General features: G+C 36.0%; 1 protein-coding gene across 5 annotated transcripts in view; it reads right to left on the reverse strand.

Annotated features, from left to right (window-relative positions):
• Window positions 1-19,487, reverse strand: part of LOC117170122 (protein kinase C-binding protein 1) — an 87,451-nt gene that overhangs the window by 30,895 nt on the left and 37,069 nt on the right. For all 5 annotated transcript variants that reach the window (XR_004466762.1, XM_033356944.1, XM_033356698.1 and 2 more), the window contains 2 exons: window positions 9,628-9,949; window positions 499-679 (listed from right to left, as the gene is read on the reverse strand). Coding sequence is in view for 4 of the 5 variants with exons in the window: in XM_033356944.1 (XP_033212835.1) it covers window positions 499-679; window positions 9,628-9,949 (503 nt within the window). In the remaining variant the exon portion in view is untranslated. The remainder of the gene's footprint in view (window positions 1-498; window positions 680-9,627; window positions 9,950-19,487) is intronic.

The following is a 19,487-nucleotide window of genomic DNA, read 5'->3' on the forward strand; positions in this document are numbered from 1 at the left end:
GTCCTTATATTCAAACTATTAGTATCAACTGGAAAAAAATTCAAGGAAAAACGCTGGCCTTTTCAAGGTAGAAAACTAAAATTAAAATATCTACGTTGGTTTAGATACTGCAACACTTTGAAAAAAGTTTGTTTGTGACTTTTTGACAACTCGCGTTACTATCTTTAAAAGAGAAATTTTTTTACGGGTTCTTAAGCTGAAATTTATACTCAGATCTTAAAAATTAAGATTTTTATTAAGTAATTCTTTGAGTCCCAACGCTGCCCCGTGAAATGAAGAGTTCCATGACAAAAAAGTACTATATTTTTTTAAAATTTTTTTCACAAGTTCAAATGATCGTTTTTAATTTAAAGTAAAAACATGATGTTTAGAGATTTCTTTATTTATGAGTAAGTTTGCAGCATCAGAGCTGACACAGTATTCGGAAATATAGCCTTCGGTTTTAGTGTAAATAGCAATATTTAATTATTGATATCAATACTTATAACTGTTACTTACAGGTATTAAACACAATGCAGTTGTGCTGAATCCATTTTGCATCTGCCATGAATGCATCAGTACTTCCATATAGTTTTGCTTTAACATTGCTTTCCAACAGACCCAAGTCCATTGGCTTTACAACGTACTCCATGTAATTGTCTATTTCTTTAGTGTCAACTTCCTTCCAAAATGGTTCAGACTATAAACATTTTTCAATAGAGTTATTATAAATTTAAAGATATCAGACAAGTAAATCTGATTATTTTATGTAGGTGGACTGCGAGAAAAGGATTCAGTTTTTAATCGTTCGTGTTTTGTTGCGACCCTCAGAAAAATTATTAATGTTTTGGTTTTATGGCTTTGTGGTCCGTAGATGAGGAAGAAGATTTACATTTCCATCAGATATAAATCTTCCTCATTTACGGAACCCAAAGCCACAAAACCAAAAAATTAATCAATTATTTTGTAATTTTTAAGTTTCTGAAATATTCCTATTTTCTAGGTTCGCTTAGTCACGTGCTTTTAGTACCTTTAACACATATTCTTCTAATGAAAAGCCGACTACAAGTTCAAGAATTTTTATCGAGGGACAAATTACTGCAATATTAGGTATACGCCGATTGCATCATTCCGATTTATTTGAATGAGAAAATTGAAAATGATCGTAATGATTGCAAGGACAATACAAAGTGATTTTAATTATCTTTGTACACCGATTTTAGGAGTTATGTACCTCTCCGATTTTATGAAAATTCCAGGACTGCCAAGAATAGGTTTGGAATTACCGTCAGACTTGAAATTATGAATAATAGTACTTTGGTGGGTTGGGTGGGATAAGCCAAGAGCTAATATGTGACAATCTCTTTTAAATGGATGATGGGCATTTCGATGGTTAAAAACTTCAGCCAGGTAAAGGTAAGAATGATTGAAGTATATTAATAGGCAACTAATAATAAGAATACAACCAATCAACTTGATGGATTTTACAAATAGTAGGCTCGAATGAAACGAATAAGAATACTCTACTAATATGCCGCCCTATGAAAAGTCATGTAACCTCACCATGGTGTATTTAAAACTCAACCTACACGACCGACAGAAAGTTTGGGTACATTTCCTTTGACCGTTTGAAAATTGAAACTTCAATTCAAAGACGAGTATCGGCGCAGAAACTAAATCTACGTCTTTGTGAGTAGAATATTTGAAAGACTAGAAAACTTCTCTTCACGATTAAAAATTATGTAATTGCTGCGTATTCATACAAAATACTTACTCATGCAATATTTATTTCGGAGCCAAAAGTCGAAGATTTGTTATTAATCTTCATTTTTCATAAGGTGCAATTTCAAATTCCTTTATATTTCATTGCATATCGAATGAAATCTAAAGTTTACTTGTACCCAAACTTTCTGTCGATGGTGTACAAACGCCCGTTTTACGGATTTGCGAATTTTTGTCATTTGTGAGTTCATGGTTTTGCTGAGATTACTTCTTTCAGAGTTGTTTACTGTAATCCTCAATGCGACAATAATATCTATGGCAAAACTTAGATAGCAACTTTCATGCGGACGGCAGTATTCGGGGCGCTATTGATTCTATAAAATTAAACTCCACACGGCAAAACGCTACACGCAGCTACCCTACACAATCATACTTATTTAACAAATTAAATATAATAAATCTCAACTCAGCATGGTTAAATTTTACACTGGAAAACTCTGAACTAAGTTGTTCCTTAAATTTTAATTTAAATAAACTCTATACAAGATAACTTCAATATTTTGTTAACTCGACACAATTAAATCCTAAACCGTAAAATTCTACATAAAGTTATAAATAAAATTCGCAAAATTTACCTTACAACTTTGTTACGTACTTCACGCTGTATGATATAACAGTGTAGAGTTTCTATCATTATATTTAATTTGGTAAACAAATAAGATTACGCAATGTCCTCGCGTGTTAAGTTTTACTGTAACGAGTTTAAATTTGTAAAATCGCTACCACTCCAAAGTATTTGTAGTAGCCTGAGAATTAATACGTTTTTGTCCAGAACCCGTGTGGAAAAAGCACCGTATAGTCCTCTTAGGATGATGGCCCCCGGCAGGGGTCCGCGTGAGTCATCCAGGCTAGGAAAATCTACGAGGGCCCCCGCGGAGGGACCAGCTCGGTTGCCCTCATGGATCAACGATTAACATTTTGCAGTCGAAAGTGTATATATTTTTTTGACACCACAAATTTTAAGGTTACATGAGTTCAGGCTTGCAAACAATGAGTTTATGACAAAAATTGAATGCCAGTTTTTCGAAATTCGAATTCTGACAATATCTACATTCCATAGGGGCTACCTATACAATTTGGACATAAAAAATCAAAAAATAAAACTACGTTTAAAATTATGGTTCATGCGTTCTAAAATTTTTAAAAACTATAAACACAAATAATTTTATATTATTACATATTATTTAAATCTTAAATGTTGTAAAATGGTATAAAACACCTAAAAACCAAACCTTACACGAAAGTACCGTCGTGAAAACTTTTTAATTTTTTTCTGCCATCGTCAAAATTTGTAAAGTAGTCTACGAGGGAAAACAACGAAATATTACGCGCGGAAAAATTGTAATTGATTTATATTATATATTCAAAAATTATTTTATTGATATTCCTGTTCATAGTTCGTGTATTGTACATTTACACAACATTGTACAATAATAATTAGAAAAAGAGAGCTTAAAATTTGGCATTTTAACTTTTGTGAACTGTAGTTTATGAGAATGATTTTTTCGTCGAGGTTCAACTTGTAGGTTTAGCGCAGTGGTTAAGACCTGCGACTGTTAGGCGATATATTTAGGTATAGATATGTAGGTACGAGACCCCGTAGTGTAATAAATTTTAATTTTTCTAAACAGGACCTATTGGGGCATATTCTGCGCCAGTAGCGATATCCAGTGCTGGGCCAACACTGACAGCCCAGTACAAAATAGCTTTATCATCCCAGAGATAGGCCAGTACAGCTACCAGGACTGGCAAAACAAAACTGAGAGGGCTTCATAATATCAACCATGAGGACTCTATGAGGAAAGGCCATGTTGGACCCCTATAGATTAGCATATCGTTGCCATAAGGAGCCTCGGCTTGATTGCCCTCAAGGGTTTTACAAGGCTTAAGGGCAATCCATGCGGGACCCTATGGCGGCTCCATAAATTTTTCCATACGGGAAGTATAGAGCTACAACATAAAAAGGTTTAAACCTTTTTTCTAACTATCTTTTGGTTTATAACAAATTTTTCAATACATGCATAGTTATCTCTATTGAATAAATATTAATGAAAAGAAAGCTGATGAGTAACTGATTTGGTCAGTTGTAACTATTGTAATTGTGTTTTTAAAGTAACTAAAACATAACATCAATCACAAAAACAATAAAAAATTATAAACTCATTGTATCCAAGAAAGATTATTTCAATACTTGATAATGTTTAAAATGGAATAATTTCGAATTCTTTACATGTGTGTATCCTTCTAAATTGTAGATAATATTTTATTTATGCACTCATGCCTCGCTATAATGCCACCCGCTATAGCGCCATCTCCATGCTTGACTGTTGCTGCCCCCCCCCCCCCCCATGAGCGTCCCTTAACGAGCTATACGTTCGGACAGTCAATGCCATATCAGAAGTTGTTTACATCGTGACTCTGTGGGCCTAATTCAGAACGATATTATGGCTGAACCAAAGAAAATAACTTTTCTGTCAATGATAAAAAAATACGCATTTTTGCAATAAATTAAAAGCGACGAATCAAGAAATGCGATCTATAATAAATAAAAAATTAGTGAACGTAGTTTAAGCAAAATTGTTCAATACGGCGATGAAGTTGTTAAAGAAATACAATGATTTTGAGTTCAGAAAGAAAAAAGAACAATGAGATCTGTTGAGAATATTGAATTAAATGACGCTTTATTCAAATAGTCTAACAACAACGAGACTCAGTTCAAACGATTTCAGCAAAGATGATTCAGGAAAAAGATCGAATTATTGTATAGAATTCCTGAAAATAAAACCAAGAATCCAACGACCAAATTTCGGCTACCACCATAACATGTTCTTATTGTTATTTGAAAAAGGATCCTATTTTTTAAAAATCCTACAAAAAGTTCTTTGGACAAAAATAAAAAAGAAGAAAGAAAAATGAGAAGGCTACCAATCAAAAACCCCCTACTTCTCTTTTTTTATTTCTTTCATCTTTTTTTATTTTTATTATGTTCAAATCGCAATAAAACAACATTTAAAAATAATATTCACTATTGTTTCGGTACTTATACAGCACCCTTATCAAGATAAGAAAAATTTGAGCCGATAGGAACAGGAACGAAACAATGATACTCTTTCTTTGAAACATGAGAATCAAGAGAGGGTCAAAAGGCAAATTCGTTATAAACACACTATTAATATCCGTCATAAACACCTCAGAAAGCTTTCCAAAAAATCTTGTTTAGGAAATTTTTTCTACGAGGATTTTTTATTCAAATTACAATAGGAACATTTTATAGTAGTTCTCCAGATTTAATCGTTGGATTTTTGGTTTTATTTTCAGTAATTCTACACATTTACTTGATTACTGGACATTAAATATGATTTTAAATATGATTTTAATCTAATTTAAATTTCTTAAATTGTAAGGATCGAATTTTCAATGAAAGTCGTTGCAAATGTATGAATTCAAAGAAAAAAACTAAATTTAGTAATAAAGTAACAATAATTTTAACCATTTAACTGGTTAATGCATGATCTTCAAATGAACAATAGTGCACAACCTCAAAAATGACAGCTGCTATTTTTGCTGAAAGGAAATATTTATATTCTATTTATGTTTATATTTTTGTATCAATTTGTTTTGTTACATTTTTTAAATTAAGAGAATAAATTTTCTAAGATGTAAAAGTTTTCTCAAAAGATTTCGAGTCTGCGGATTTCAGGCTCCCTGTCTGGCAGTACTAGTGAAAATGCTAAGGTGACGGGCTCAAAGACTGTATGGCCCTGAGTGTTGGCATGAAAATACTCCCTCGTTACTGTATCAACCAGACACGAGGCTGGCAATAGAACGAGGTATGACTGTGATTGAAAGATTTAATCATTGTAATAATAACTGTAAGTTTAAAGTTTGAAGCATACAATTTTGATTAATTACACATCAAATAGTCTGAAATTACACATTTTAAAATGGAAATCGTTAAAAGTTAAATAACTTTAGATAAATATTACAAGTTTTTTGGTTTTGAATGTTTGACTTTTTAAAAATAAAATTCTTAAAATTGTACAATTTTAACGTAGAAGCCATGAAAATTAAGCAATATTGATTTTTTAAGCAAAAATCATCAATAATTTGAATACAATAGAAGTCCGATAACTTTCGAACTTCGGGGCTGTAGGGGCGGGAAATTCCAGGAATTGTGGACTTATCGGATACCTCCTCTAGTAGCTCAATATTAGGTGCGCCCATGCGTAATCATGGGCGCAAATCATGAGCAAAATAGCCCACATAGTGGGGGAACCACAATCAGTGTTCGTGCCGTACGTGCGATGACGTTTTAAGGGGTGTGTACACTTACCGGACGGCAAGTTATCGGACTTGTACTGTACTAAGCATTTAAAACTAAACATAATTGAATTTGATTATTTAAAGATGGAGCCATTTCAAACCCAGAGTGTTAAAAAGTGAACAATATTTAATTTCAGCTTAAGAGCTTGAAACCCCAATTGATCTATTTTATAAGCTTTTTATTTGAATCAAGAATGTTTTTAATTATTTATTCAAAAATCGTTTCACCGCGAAGAACTACAAAGTGACAGCTAGCCACGTATTTCACCTTGCACCAATTCTAGATCTGCCTATCCTTAAGGTTTTCATTTATTCCCAGATGAAAGCATCGCTTCAGAAAAAAATGGTATCTATATTGTTGTCTGCCGTTATACGAATTGCACTTCCTCAATTTCTCACATGTAGCGCTCTCTTCTTTGAACAAATGAAAACCCCGAGGACATGTGATCTGCATTGTTGGCTGCTTTCCACCATTTCCGCCATAGGCGTGCGGTCTTCTTGTAGTATTTCGTGCGTTTAACATCCTATACCTATGGGTATAAACTGCGTCGTAATGAAAATTTAATTTTGTAAAAAGATTTATTACAACAATACAGCAGCAAACTTAATAATACGAAAAGTATGACCCAAAAGCGCAGGTGAGAAGATATACACAATTCCTCAAGTAAGTGATATAGTTTGTACAATTAAGCTATTAATGGTAACGCGAATGCGAATTGGGGCGGCTTTTGACCTGAATGCATTTTCCGACTGAACTCTGTAAGCCTTTAACTGACAGGGCACAGTAATAAAGGTTACGCGTTTGTATTTGTATATTTGTTGAAATGCTAAGGCCGTTGATCGTCATGGAAAACTGGTGAAGGAAAAGAAGGGAACATTCCATAGTACTTCAAATCGGATTAGAAAAATTCACCACTTTCTCTATACCAGCAGCTTTGATGCAGAAATTGGATAAAAATACTACATAAAATTAAAAACTACATTAGGAATTGTAAATGTAGTTGTAATGATCAATGTAGTAGTCAACTGAATCGACTTAATGTAGTCAGTATAACACTACAGTCACCGTACACGGATTTAGAACTGGCATGTGTGCTAAGGAATTGATTTCATAATATACTGACGATTTCAAATAACAATTTGAAAAAGAATGCATGCAAATAAAATGATTACTTTGTCTGATAGCAGAAGACGTGTTCAGTCGAAAGTATTTGAAATTCATAAAAATTTTAAATGAGAACTGTGCGAGTCCTCGAACTTTTTTCAACATTTTGGGTCAAGGTAACCGATATGAATAGAATTTTGTTTTATAGTACAATTTAAGATTAATATAAAGCCTAAATTCCAGGTCAAAAAATGATTAGTTTACGAGATATTACAATTTTCTTAAAAACTTCAAATGACGATTTTAGATAACAATTAATCGTAGTCAAGTTTTTTTTAATTTAATGAAATTGTAGTAGTTACTTGATATATTTAAATTGCAATCACTGCAAAGCACCATATAATTTTTTGTTATAAAGTTCTTGACTGTTTTCGAAGTTTCTTAAAACTAATTTACAATTTTAATTGTTTATTTCTTTAGACCAGCACTATTTGAAATTGTAAAATATCTTGAAATTGTAAAATCTACGGGACTGAAAAAGATGAATCAACAATGGCACAATACGAACCACCTGTGAATTTAAAAATCTCGTCAGTTTTCCTTTGCTATTTTTTTGTTTTTATTGTCTTACAAATGTAAACAGTACTTAAATAGGAATTTAAGACTAAATAAATTGTTACTTCGATGTTTCTTTCTTGCCTGTATTGACTAAAAATATAAAAAATTAAGACCAACCAATTAAGCTTGAGTCGAGGTTTATTATTGTGTTTACAAAATTTCACCTTAGAAATTGAACTACTTATAAACAAAACGCACAAAATCGCTTTTATGTCGTAGAATTGCACGATTCAACTATTCTACACCAAGATTTTTCGGTACCGAAAAGAAATGGATCTTTTCCTTGTTTGTTTTCTTTGATTCATTGGATTTATACTCATTATTACAATTGAGTATTATAATGTCACTATAACATATTTTTATTTAGTTTATTTAGAAAACTTTTAAAAATATATAAATATTACACACCATGAATACATTTCTATGAGAAAGCCTTTTAATCTAATGTCACACAATCGAGTGACGATCGACGCGCCGCTAGTTCGCCGCTCAGCCGCTGTGGACAAACCATGCCAACATTTTCGTTGACTATAGAATGGGTCATGGCACACCCTTGTTGCGCACGGAGAAAAAATGTGAACAATACTGTTAACGGTTGTCACCAGGCGCACCAATGACAACTGGGGCTCAACATTTTTCAAAACATTGATCGATTTTATGAGTTGCCCTGAAATTTTATTATTGGATTTTAAATCGGACTCCCTGTAAATTATTTTATTCTTTAAAACGATTAAATTCGATTGACCACTCAAAATTTATATTTAATTATTGAAATAACTATTAGTGTAAAAAACATAGCGTGGATGTTCATACCTCAGACTATTCGTCAATTTACGAAGTTTCATTCAGATCAGTTACTATGGTCTAGAATGTTGAAAAAATTTCGCGGACTCGCACAACAGTATCTTTTCAAATGTTGAGCTTGGTCTAACCATGTTTCTGTGTTCTCCAGTAACTAATTTTAGTCGGGAGGGGCCATTTTCGACGTTAAATAACTTATTTGCGATCTAAAATAGGTCAAGAAAGCTTAAATGCTCTAGAACTCTTAACAATTATTGAACATGGTCAGTTAAAAAATGTAGATGTTGCTAAACTCCTAGCAGAATTTGCCAGTTCCACAGCTCGTAAAAGAACACGGTAAAAACACTGACCCTGTAAACATAATTGCTTATAATTAAAATTAAAGCTTCGATTAAAAGTGATTAAATATTATATTAAATATTTCAAACATTATTGTAAAATAAAAAGTTTAGAAAAATAAATGCAATGTACGTTCTTACTTTTCGTTCCTTATACTTACATGTAAAAAGAGTACGCAATAGGAAATAAAGGGGCAGGCATATTTTATGGGACCTAGGGCGCTGCGAAGGATTAATTCGCCTCTGCATTCAAAATTAAATTATTTACGATTATAATTTTAGCGATTAAAATCGTACGCTTCCATATTTCCCGCGCGTGTATAATAATGTGGGTTTCTCAGTTTTATATAAATTGCAACAAAAAATTATGAAAACGTGGAAGCTGATGAACAAATGATTTCGTTAGTTGCGATATTTATTAAAGATTTTTACTTTTCTTCTTTATGAAGTCGTCTTTTTTATCTCTCTATTCGGGCATTAGGCCTGTCTTATTTGTCTTTCATAGAGCACGTGTATACTTAATTACGCATAAGAAACTGAAAAATATTGAGGAAATCATATAAAAACAGAAATTGGCAGCAGTGCGATGCATGAGAGAAAAACCTAAAAGTTTTGTTCCTGAAAAAAGCGTGAATACTAACTATTCTAGGCTACATAAAGATTTGATAGTTTCTTACATACCCCAGGATAATCTCGCATTCTTTCAATTATATGTTTCAACAACATACAAAGCTGATCTACAGAAAGTTGTGCCATCGCTTCCGAACGAGTCTCTGCATTCTCCGATTTCAGGATGGTTGCACACTCACCACATATCCAGTTTTGAACAGACGCTGGTTGAGCGCCACCGATGCACTTACGATGCCAAGAACGCGGACATGCACTGCACTGGATTTCCACGGATTCCTTGTGACATCGCCAGCAGAATTTGTCGTGGATACTTTGTAATTTTGTTCTTTTGCTCTTACTTCCACTTTCTTCAGGAGACTCCCTGTCCTGAACACTGCAAATCATTTTTTTACACCAAACTAACAGATACGTATTACTTGTGAGAATTAGGCAGTCTCATTAGTCTTAAAGGAATCGTATTTTTATCGAATATAGTGATTATTTCTTTCCAATTCCATAAACGCTTCTACACGGAAAAAGTAGTTTCGTAAAATTTACTGAATTTATTTATACATAGCAGATGATGGACTCATTATTACAATCATGTTTTTAAATGTTTTTTTATGTCTTATAATTATTTATTTTTTTGATATTTTTTTATATATATTATAGGTCGCAATTGTGAACAGATATGAAAGTCTTTTTATTTTTAGAAATGATCAGCATTACATTTGTAAAAATACTTATTGATTATATTTATCAATTGTTTTAATATAATTATGTATTCAACGCAAGTTTTTTTCTAAACAAAAAATAAAAATAAACTTGATATGTATCATATTTAACGTAGTATATCTTTTTAAATTCGAAATACGCAACGAGTTTTCTGCAATTTTGAGGGTACTAAACTTGTCTTCGAATTTGATTTTCATCGCTCGATTTTCCGCAACGTCAGCCATCGTTAAGAATTTTCAAAAACACTGTCGATTTATAAATATTATTCTGAAGCGATAAAAACAACTTATTCGGAAATGTACACTGAAACTCAAAGCATAAGATACAAAATTTACTTTTATAAAACTTCCAACATTAGTACAAGAGCATCTATTCAAAAATCTTCCAAACTTCCACGACCACATCAGAAACTAGATTAAACTATTGCCGTTTTGAGGATAACTAAGTAGGTGCATCATAACCTGAATAAAAGGCGGTGGAAGGAAGGGAGTGTGGAGATAAATTTTTTCCATTAGTTAAGAAACCAATATGAAATTAAAAGGAAGTTTTGTTTTGAAGTGTTATTGTTAAACCATTTTCAAACCAGACATTCAATTTACCTATTTTAATCAAAGGCGGATTTTTTATTTGCCATACTAAATCTTAGTCGAATTGTCTAAACAATGATTTTTGATCTCAATAAATTAATATTTTGAATGTTAATAAAAAATTTCAAAAACCAACACCTATTACTGTCTCTTTTTTACTGGCGAGTTGGCTTTTACAATAATTATTGTAGTTGTTTTTATCCATACAATTTTACAGTTTATCTTTTATAATAGAAAGTATTTTAAACGTATATTGAATCATTTTTCATCAAATGATAATAATGATATATGTACTCAAATAAGATATCTTAAAATTTTGATGCTGATCATTTCTAAAAATAATTTCAAATCTGTTCACAATTGCCATCTAGACTATTTTGAATTTTTAATTCTGGAGCCAGCCCATTGTGCAGCGGAAAAAGTAAACCCCAAAGGTTTTATTTTTACTACTGACGTTGCCTGAGCCTGTCCGGCACTTCGCGATTTGACTAGGCAGAATCCAAAGTGAAAGTGCTGCTTCGGACTTTGCCTGACACCGCTCAGTCAATTCGCGGAGGGGCTAGGCAGACTGCGGTGTGACGGCACATAGGATCCGGGAGCGGGTACTAATCTGAAAAACTGCACCCGCTCACAGCGAAATCGCGGTAAAATTTCAGCCATTTTTCCCGCAAGTGCTTTAGCATATTGTTGACAAGCACGGATGCTTTTCAGGCTATTAACGAGTGAAAGCTTGGCACCTCCAAGAGTGACGATAATAAGGACGATTAGTGTAACAGAATATTCCGGGTACAATCGTTGCAACTCTCTCGAAGTCAAGATGGACCATGTCAGGCTTGATTTCCTTAGGAGCATTTAGAGGAGCGATATTAAGGTTAATGCCGTAAGAGTGACAGACATGGTAATAAAGCACTCTTAGTACCGCATTGTGCCTTTGGAACCATGTTACGCTCGATTTCCCGAGGAGCATTTAAAGGAGCGATATTAAGGTTAATGCCGTAAGAGTGACAGAGATGGTAATAAAACAATCTTAGTGCCGCATTGTGCCTTTGAATGTAGGTCGTTTCCACATGAGTTGTACAACTAGATAGTATGTGAGCTAAATGCTCAGGGTGTGCATGGCACGTCTTGCAGCTATCCTCAGGAATGTCTTGGCTCAAAATGTGGCGACGGTATGTTAAGGTGGAAATAACACCGTCTTGTCATGCCAAAATGAAACCCTCCGTACCAAACTTCAATCCGGGTAATTTAAGGAAAGCAAAAGTTAGCTCACACGACATTGACTGATCCTCGACATTTCTGTGGAAGATACCGTGCATCATCTTTTCGAGAAAGTTCACGAAAGTTTTTCTCTTGTGCTTTCTTAATTCGGGCTTTCAGGAGTGAGCACTCGAGATAGATAAGCTTTGATGCGTTTTGGTCACCCCTAACACTGACGTTAAGTCCGAGTGTTTCAGCATCCTCCTCCGCTACTTTGTACAGAAACGCTCATTTGCCCACTTCTTCGTACTTCCTGACCATTTTAAGAAGTGGGTCTCTTCCACTTGCGACTCTATGCGCTGTACCCTGAATAACCCTGTTGTGAAGACATTCAAGATTCAATATTTCTCGACCACCTTGGCGGCGTGAGATGTAGAGTCGCGGAACAGAAGTCTTGAGATGCATGCTTTTGTTCATGTGCATAATCTTTCTTTTCCCGATATCAAGGTATCTGAGCTCGTTCTTCGTCCATGGAACCACTCCAAATGAATAGAGTACTACCGGGACGGCAGGCATGTTCGTTGCAGATACTTTGTTCCTCGCCGACAGTTCGGATGACCAAATCTGCCGGATGAGACGTTTGTATCTGCTTCGGAGGGTGTCCTTTATAGATTTCACATCCTGAATGCGGCTCTGTGGCACGCCCAGGTATGCATAAGTCTCTCCACCGCAAAGGTGTCGTATAGCGCTTTTATCGACGAGCTCAGGGTCTTCAGGGATGCCACAAAATTTTCCTCGCTTCAAATAAACCTTGGCGCATTTGTCAAACCCAAATTCCATTCCAATTTCCTTAGTGTATCGTTCGACAATCCCTAGAGCTAGATGTAGTTGCTCTTTGTTTTTAGCATAGAACTTAAGATCGTCCATGTAAAACACATGAGTGACCTTGTACTTCCGATCTGCATGTTTGCCGCAAAAGTTTCCGTCGGAATGGCGAAGTGCTAGAGATAGTGGCAATAATGTAAGGCAAAAGAGGAGTGGGCTCATGGTGTCGCGCTGAAACACACTTCTCTGAAAGGTTACCTTATTAGTTTTCACACGATTATTTCCAGATGAGACAGTAAATCGGGTTTTCCAAAGCGACATCAATCTCTCTATGCACCTCACGATTTGCGGATGAACCTAGAAGCTTTCCAAAAGACAGATGATAAGTCTGCACTTCTCTCCAAAATACTTCAAACTTCTCTGGCTTAGGCGGGTGGTCGACAGTAACTGGAGGGTCTTGCGAGAGTCGAGATGGGTCAGAGAGAAACTGTTGATTTTCCCTGACGCACCTCTCTATCCGCTCCAGACTTATCTTAGCGTCAAATAGTATCCGTATTCTCTCAACAATATGCTGTCTGATGGTCAGCAGCTTTGACTTGTTAAGTGTGTGCTAACGGGTCCGGAGTTCGCGCTCGAACTTTCGAATCCTTGCGACGAAGCTCATCATCCATTTCAGCCAGATCTTTAGGCTTTAGAGAAACCTGAGTGCCGATGTTTCTCCGGGTCATAAAGCATCGTCCTTTCTCAATCGGATGCCTGCCCGCGGTTGGTCTCAGTGTTGTCTCTCTTTCTCTGTTGCCGGCTTGTTCTAGCTGTGGTTGAGTAGGCGTTCCACTTACATAGCCTCTTTTTTGGAATAGTTGGGCATGGTTTTACAGACGTTAATGCGAAATGTGCGAGAGCTCCGGGTGTTTCTCGCACCACAGAGCATACAGTCGTGCCATGTAACCCCGTTCAGGGGCCACACTCGCATCGTAGCACTCTAGCAAGTCGCGATTCAGTCGCTCCGTATATCTAAAGATCCCGGTTGGCCGGCCCATTGTCGGGAGCCCTGCGCGTTCTGTTGTTTTGAACCGCACTCACTACAACTGTGTTTGGTGTTGTCATTGTTGTTCCCACGAGAAGCTAGGGAAAGGGGTTCGACCATCCATGTAGAGTCCCGCATGCAAGGATAAGGCTGCGTAGGATAAGGTCGCCCGGTATCCCAGAGTCACCGTTCTAGACACCTCACCTAGGTGCCATTCAGCTTTCGGCATGGTTTACACACCTCCGCTTGGGGGTTAATTCCTTCGGGACCACCTCAGGACAATTGTCCGCGACTGCCTATTTATTTTCGTAACCATATTTAGCGGAAACCCTTGGTACAGGGACCCTCTATCCGCAACCCGAGGACACGTTCGGTGGCTTCGTCATAGACCCTTCGGTTTGATTCTAGAGGAATGTGTATGTGTGTGTTTGTGATATTCCATCGATTTTTAAAACGATATCTTCCGTCACCTGAAATAATTTGAAGTTCAGAAGTTCGAAAAAATTGACATATTTCAATGCTGCTTCCACAGTTGTCTTCCGAATCATTTCCACCTGTACAAATTCGTGCAAAATGATAAATAGAAAAAAATGTACATCTCTTAATGTAGTTGTCGTGCCGAAAATCTAATATCTGGAAAAATAGTTTTTTTTAATGATTTTAAGAATCTAAACACTATAATAGTTTTTCTTACAATAAGATGTTAGTTAAAGGCATGTGATACTTCCTCGTGTGGTCAATCGGGCACAGTTCCCCCGGTTTTTTTCCACGAAAATGAAAATTTTTAAAAACTGAATTCGGAGACGCTATAAAATATAATAACGGACGTCCCCGACCTCTTTTTTGAGAGATCATAACAAACAAATTTATTGTGCTAAATAAAAATTGTATGCATGTGCATTATTTTGAGGTTACGTAGTTTTTCATCTCTGCCTTTCCGATAATTTGGAAATGAACTTTTTTGATTGCCTGCAGACAAGGTTAGTTCCGGGAGATTAGTTAGTATGTTTATTTGTAAGTCTAAGGTTTTCGGCCAAAAATATTGTGTAGTTTGGAAGTAACGCTCGGGAAAATTGTAACACACATAACCTCGAAATATACACACACGTTGTTAGCAATATATATATATTTTTTGAAAGAAATACACAAAAAAGTGTGCGGGGACGTCCGTTAGCATGTTCGCTATCATTTCCCAGATTTTGAAGACAAAATATTTCTTATCCTAGGAAAAAAGCCGGGGGAGTCTAACACTAAAAATCGTTACTAATTTCTAAGCGCTATGCAAATTATTCACATTTTGCTAAATTAAAACTTTTTCGAATTAACCTACAAAAAAGTGTGTGGGGACGTCCGTTAGCATGTTCGCTATCATTTCCCAGATTTTGAAGACAAAATATTTCTTATCCTAGGAAAAAAGCCGGGGGAGTCTAACACTGAAAAAATCGTTACTAATTTCTAAGCGCTATGCAAATTATTCACATTTTGCTAAATTAAAACTTTTTCGAATTAACCTACAAAAAAGTGTGTGGGGACGTCCGTTAGCATGTTCGCTATCATTTCCCAAATTTTTAAGACAAAATATTTATGATTTTAGAAAAAAGCCGGGGGAACCTATAACCTGTAAAATCGACAATTTTCTACGTATCACATGCCTTTGAGCGATTGTCTGAGTATAGTAAATTATAAAATAAAAAGATGATGTTCATTTATCAAATTTCAGACCAAAGAAAAGAATCTGGATATTGTTGATGATCCTTTATTATTTTTTGTCAACGTTTCGAGCACAAAATGTTCTCATCAGGACAGTCAATTATTTAAAAAGTTCCATTCAAATCAACAGATTTACAAAACATTGTACGTGGTAAGAACATGTTAGGTTCTCTATCTCAATCTCTTTTTCTCGTAAGTACAATTATTGAGATCACTTCTGTTTTCATTGTTAATACTTAAAATCAATCATCTTTACTGATTTCATAATGAAAGATTATTGAAGTAATTAAATACATATTTGTTATGAAATAAAATATATATTTTTTGTGAGCCGCGATATGGCGTAGCGTGTACTGGTGGGAAGCAAGTCAGTCATTGTAGATGAGGGGATAGCGCTCTAGCCAGCCCGCAGTTGCAGTCAGTCGGAAGCTAACAGCGAATAGGTAGACTGCTTGTACGAGACGGCCCTCAAAGCGCGCATATGAGAGAGATTGCGTCATCTCCAGCAGCTAGCTGCAATCTTTAAATCAAAAGCGTATTCCTGGCCAGTGATTTGAGTTGAATAAAAATTTTTGTCCTTATTAATCAAAAAAGGACATTTGATCAGTGAGTGAATTCATTCTCCTGTCCACATTAACGAAAGTCAACAAGTACGTTAACAATTCATAAGTAGGATACAGCAGGTTCGATCAGGATTTGACTGGATTCAAAGAGTTTGTGATGGTGTAGAGCGGAAGTTTTGAATTTTGTCAGCTTGGTGTCAAGTGAGACGAGGGCATTCATGAGTGAAGAGAAACAGGACGAGTTCAACAGCTTTGTGGAGAACTACTTGGTAAATTCTCTGCGGAAAAACAAAATAGCGGAGAGCTTGGATTCGGCGTTGGCAGAGGTTGAGCGTTAGAAAGAAAAACGAGAAAAACGTCGACAATTTCAAGGAAAAATTGATCAGTTGCAAAACCATATGCAACACTTACAGACAAACATGCCGAATCAGGCTGCTGTGCCCCTTAATTCGGACAATGGTACATCGGCGCACATAACATAAGCGCTTAACTCGATAGGTAAAGTGATGAGACAGCAGACGGAAGTTTGCGTTCGAATGCAAGAAGGACAAGCACATCACCCTCAGAATCAACTAATTCCGATTTCGAACGTGCAAAACGCCATTAGTGAATTTCACGGCAACGAAGGACCTGAAGGAGCCCAAGCATGGATCAACGATATGAAAAATTCAAAATAATTTTACCGATGGTCAGATGCAGTGGCATTCAGTGTGTTCAAAGCTCGCTTGCTAGGTGGAGCATTCACATATGCATGCACGCACGGTGAAAAATTGAAGTCAATAATGACACGTACGCAGAGAGCGCGCGAAAGTCTTTAAGACTATTTACTCGACAAGGTTTGGTTGCGAAATGGATTAGATTTCACAGTCAAGAAAGTCAGTGAGGAAGTTGCAGCTGGATTATGGTCGCGTGATATTGCCCAGTATCTACTTGGCGCAAACTACGAAACTATTGATGTAATGCTGCAGGATTAGGTGAAAATTGAGAAAATCTACGAGAATCGCCGAGGTTACAAATGTAAACAACCGAGCCATATAGCGTCGCGGTGTTCGCAGAAAGAAAATAAAGTCGAGATAGACGAAATTAATACAGTGTGTAACACATCGATTGATCAAGCAGAAAAAAAGTTTACACGCTAAAGGACATTTGGTTTATCGAATTTCGTAGTGCTGATTGATATGGTATTATCTGTGCGTACGGTAAAAAACTCTGTAGTTTCGCGGGGAGAATTTATTGGGATAAATATGCATTCGAGATTGATTGGGTTTGGAAATAGCGAGGTAGAGTCAATGGGGATAATTGTTGAGAACATGCATCTCAAAAGTTTGAGATTATTTTGGGGCGTCCTTTTACTAAAGCATGAGACTTCAAGTACGTTTGAATGAGTTATGATTTGGCCTTTTATGATATTGGCCCAGAATTATTTGATAAAGGGGAAAGAGGGAAAGTAGTTGCGGCAGCGAAGTTAACACTTGAACCAGGTGAAGTAAATTTTATTAGAGCCAGTGCCAATAGGCAAGAAATAGAAATACCCGTAATCAACGAAAGCGATAAAAGAGTAAAAGTGAAAATCGGCAAAAAGCTCGAGAATTTGGTTTTGGCGATCGAAGCCGCGTGTAATGTGAAATGCACTGAGGACGTTCATGACAATGAATTATTCACTGAGGTAAGTATGATGAGCGAACAGAGAAGCGAGTTGATAAATGTGTTGAGTTCCTATCGTGATTGTATTGCTAGAAAAGTAAATGAAATCGGAAAAATGAATCAAATCACTATGCAAATGAAACTTGAGAAAGAAGCTTGGATTAATTTGAAACCATACCGCTTGAGCTCGTGATCGCGTTGACCTTGAGAAAATCGGAAACGGATATAAAGAACCAGGCATCGTCACTGAAACCGAGTAAGCTTTTGCAAGCCCCGTGTTTATAAGGCGTAAGAAAGATGGTACTGCGCGAATACTAGTAGACTATCGGAAATTAAATAAAATTGCCAAAATAATGCCGCATCCGATACCGAGTTTTTACGGTTTGCTTGAAGAGCTGAATGAAGCTAACATTTTTATTACACTCGATTTAGCGTGCATGTATTTACAGATGCCTTTAGATGAAGAACCTAAGCTGTATACAGCTTTCACGACAGAGACTCAGACTGGGCAGTTTGAGAGAGCTATGTTTGATCTAGCTAACATACCGCGATATTTTGCGAAATTGATGCAACGAATTCGAGGTCCTGCGCGTAGACAAGGCATAGATTTCTATTTCTTTAATGACATTTTTATTTACACGAAGGATTAGAATCAGTTAATGACCAAACTCCAGAAAATTCTAGACATGTTACGAGGAGAAAAACTCACTCTGAATATAGAGAAATGTCGATTTGAGTAAAAGGAAGAATATTACCCTGCGAGCGAAAAATAAAAGCGGACTAGAAAGTTTTTTTAGACGATTTGTGGTAGGCTTTGCACGATAAATCAAACCTTTCTCTAGTTTGTTGAAAAACGAAAGTCCTTTCGTCTGGGAGTCGACACTGAAGCAGGCTTTTACCAAAATTAAAGCTAAATTAATCTCGAAACCGACTCTAAAATTGTACAAAGCTAAAACTAGTCACATAGAGCTACACACAGATGCTTCTTCATTAGGCCTAGGAGCAATATTACTAAAAGCTGACAAAGACAAACCGTTACAATTGGTGTATGCGATCAGCAGAAGCACGACAGAAGCGGTTGCGATCGTTTTTAAAAGGTATAAAATTTGCCATAGTAACCGAGTGTCAAAGTCTAGTGCATATAAATGCTTGCCGAACGAAAAAAAAAAATAGATTGGAAGATGGCTGAGCTAGCTGTAAGACTTGACCTTAAAATAAAGCACCGCAATGGCGTACATATGGCACATGTTAGTGCTCTCTCCCGGGCACTAGTTCATAGCGAATCACCAGTGAATTTCGAGGTGTTAAGTCTATAAGCTCCTGAAGAGGAAATTCTAGTTTTTCAGCGATCAGATCCGAAGATTTTAGAGATTCGAGGGTAGTTCAATAAGTCCTTAGAATGACCAACAGATGGCGCGCGAATCACTCCAAATCATCTGTTTTCAGTCAGCACCACTCCCGACTAGATATATGGTGCAGTCACAGTCCACATCTTCTGAGTTTACGTGTTTTTATAATCAATTGAAAACGGTTTATACGGAATTAACTGGGTAAATGAATTTAAGCGTGGTCGTACATCAATAAGTGACGAACCACGTTCAGGAAGGCCCGTAGAAGCAAGTACTCCCGAAATCATCAATAAAA

Source organism: Belonocnema kinseyi, chromosome 1, assembly GCF_010883055.1.
Source record: "Belonocnema kinseyi isolate 2016_QV_RU_SX_M_011 chromosome 1, B_treatae_v1, whole genome shotgun sequence".
NCBI classification, from domain to species: Eukaryota; Metazoa; Arthropoda; class Insecta; order Hymenoptera; family Cynipidae; genus Belonocnema; species Belonocnema kinseyi.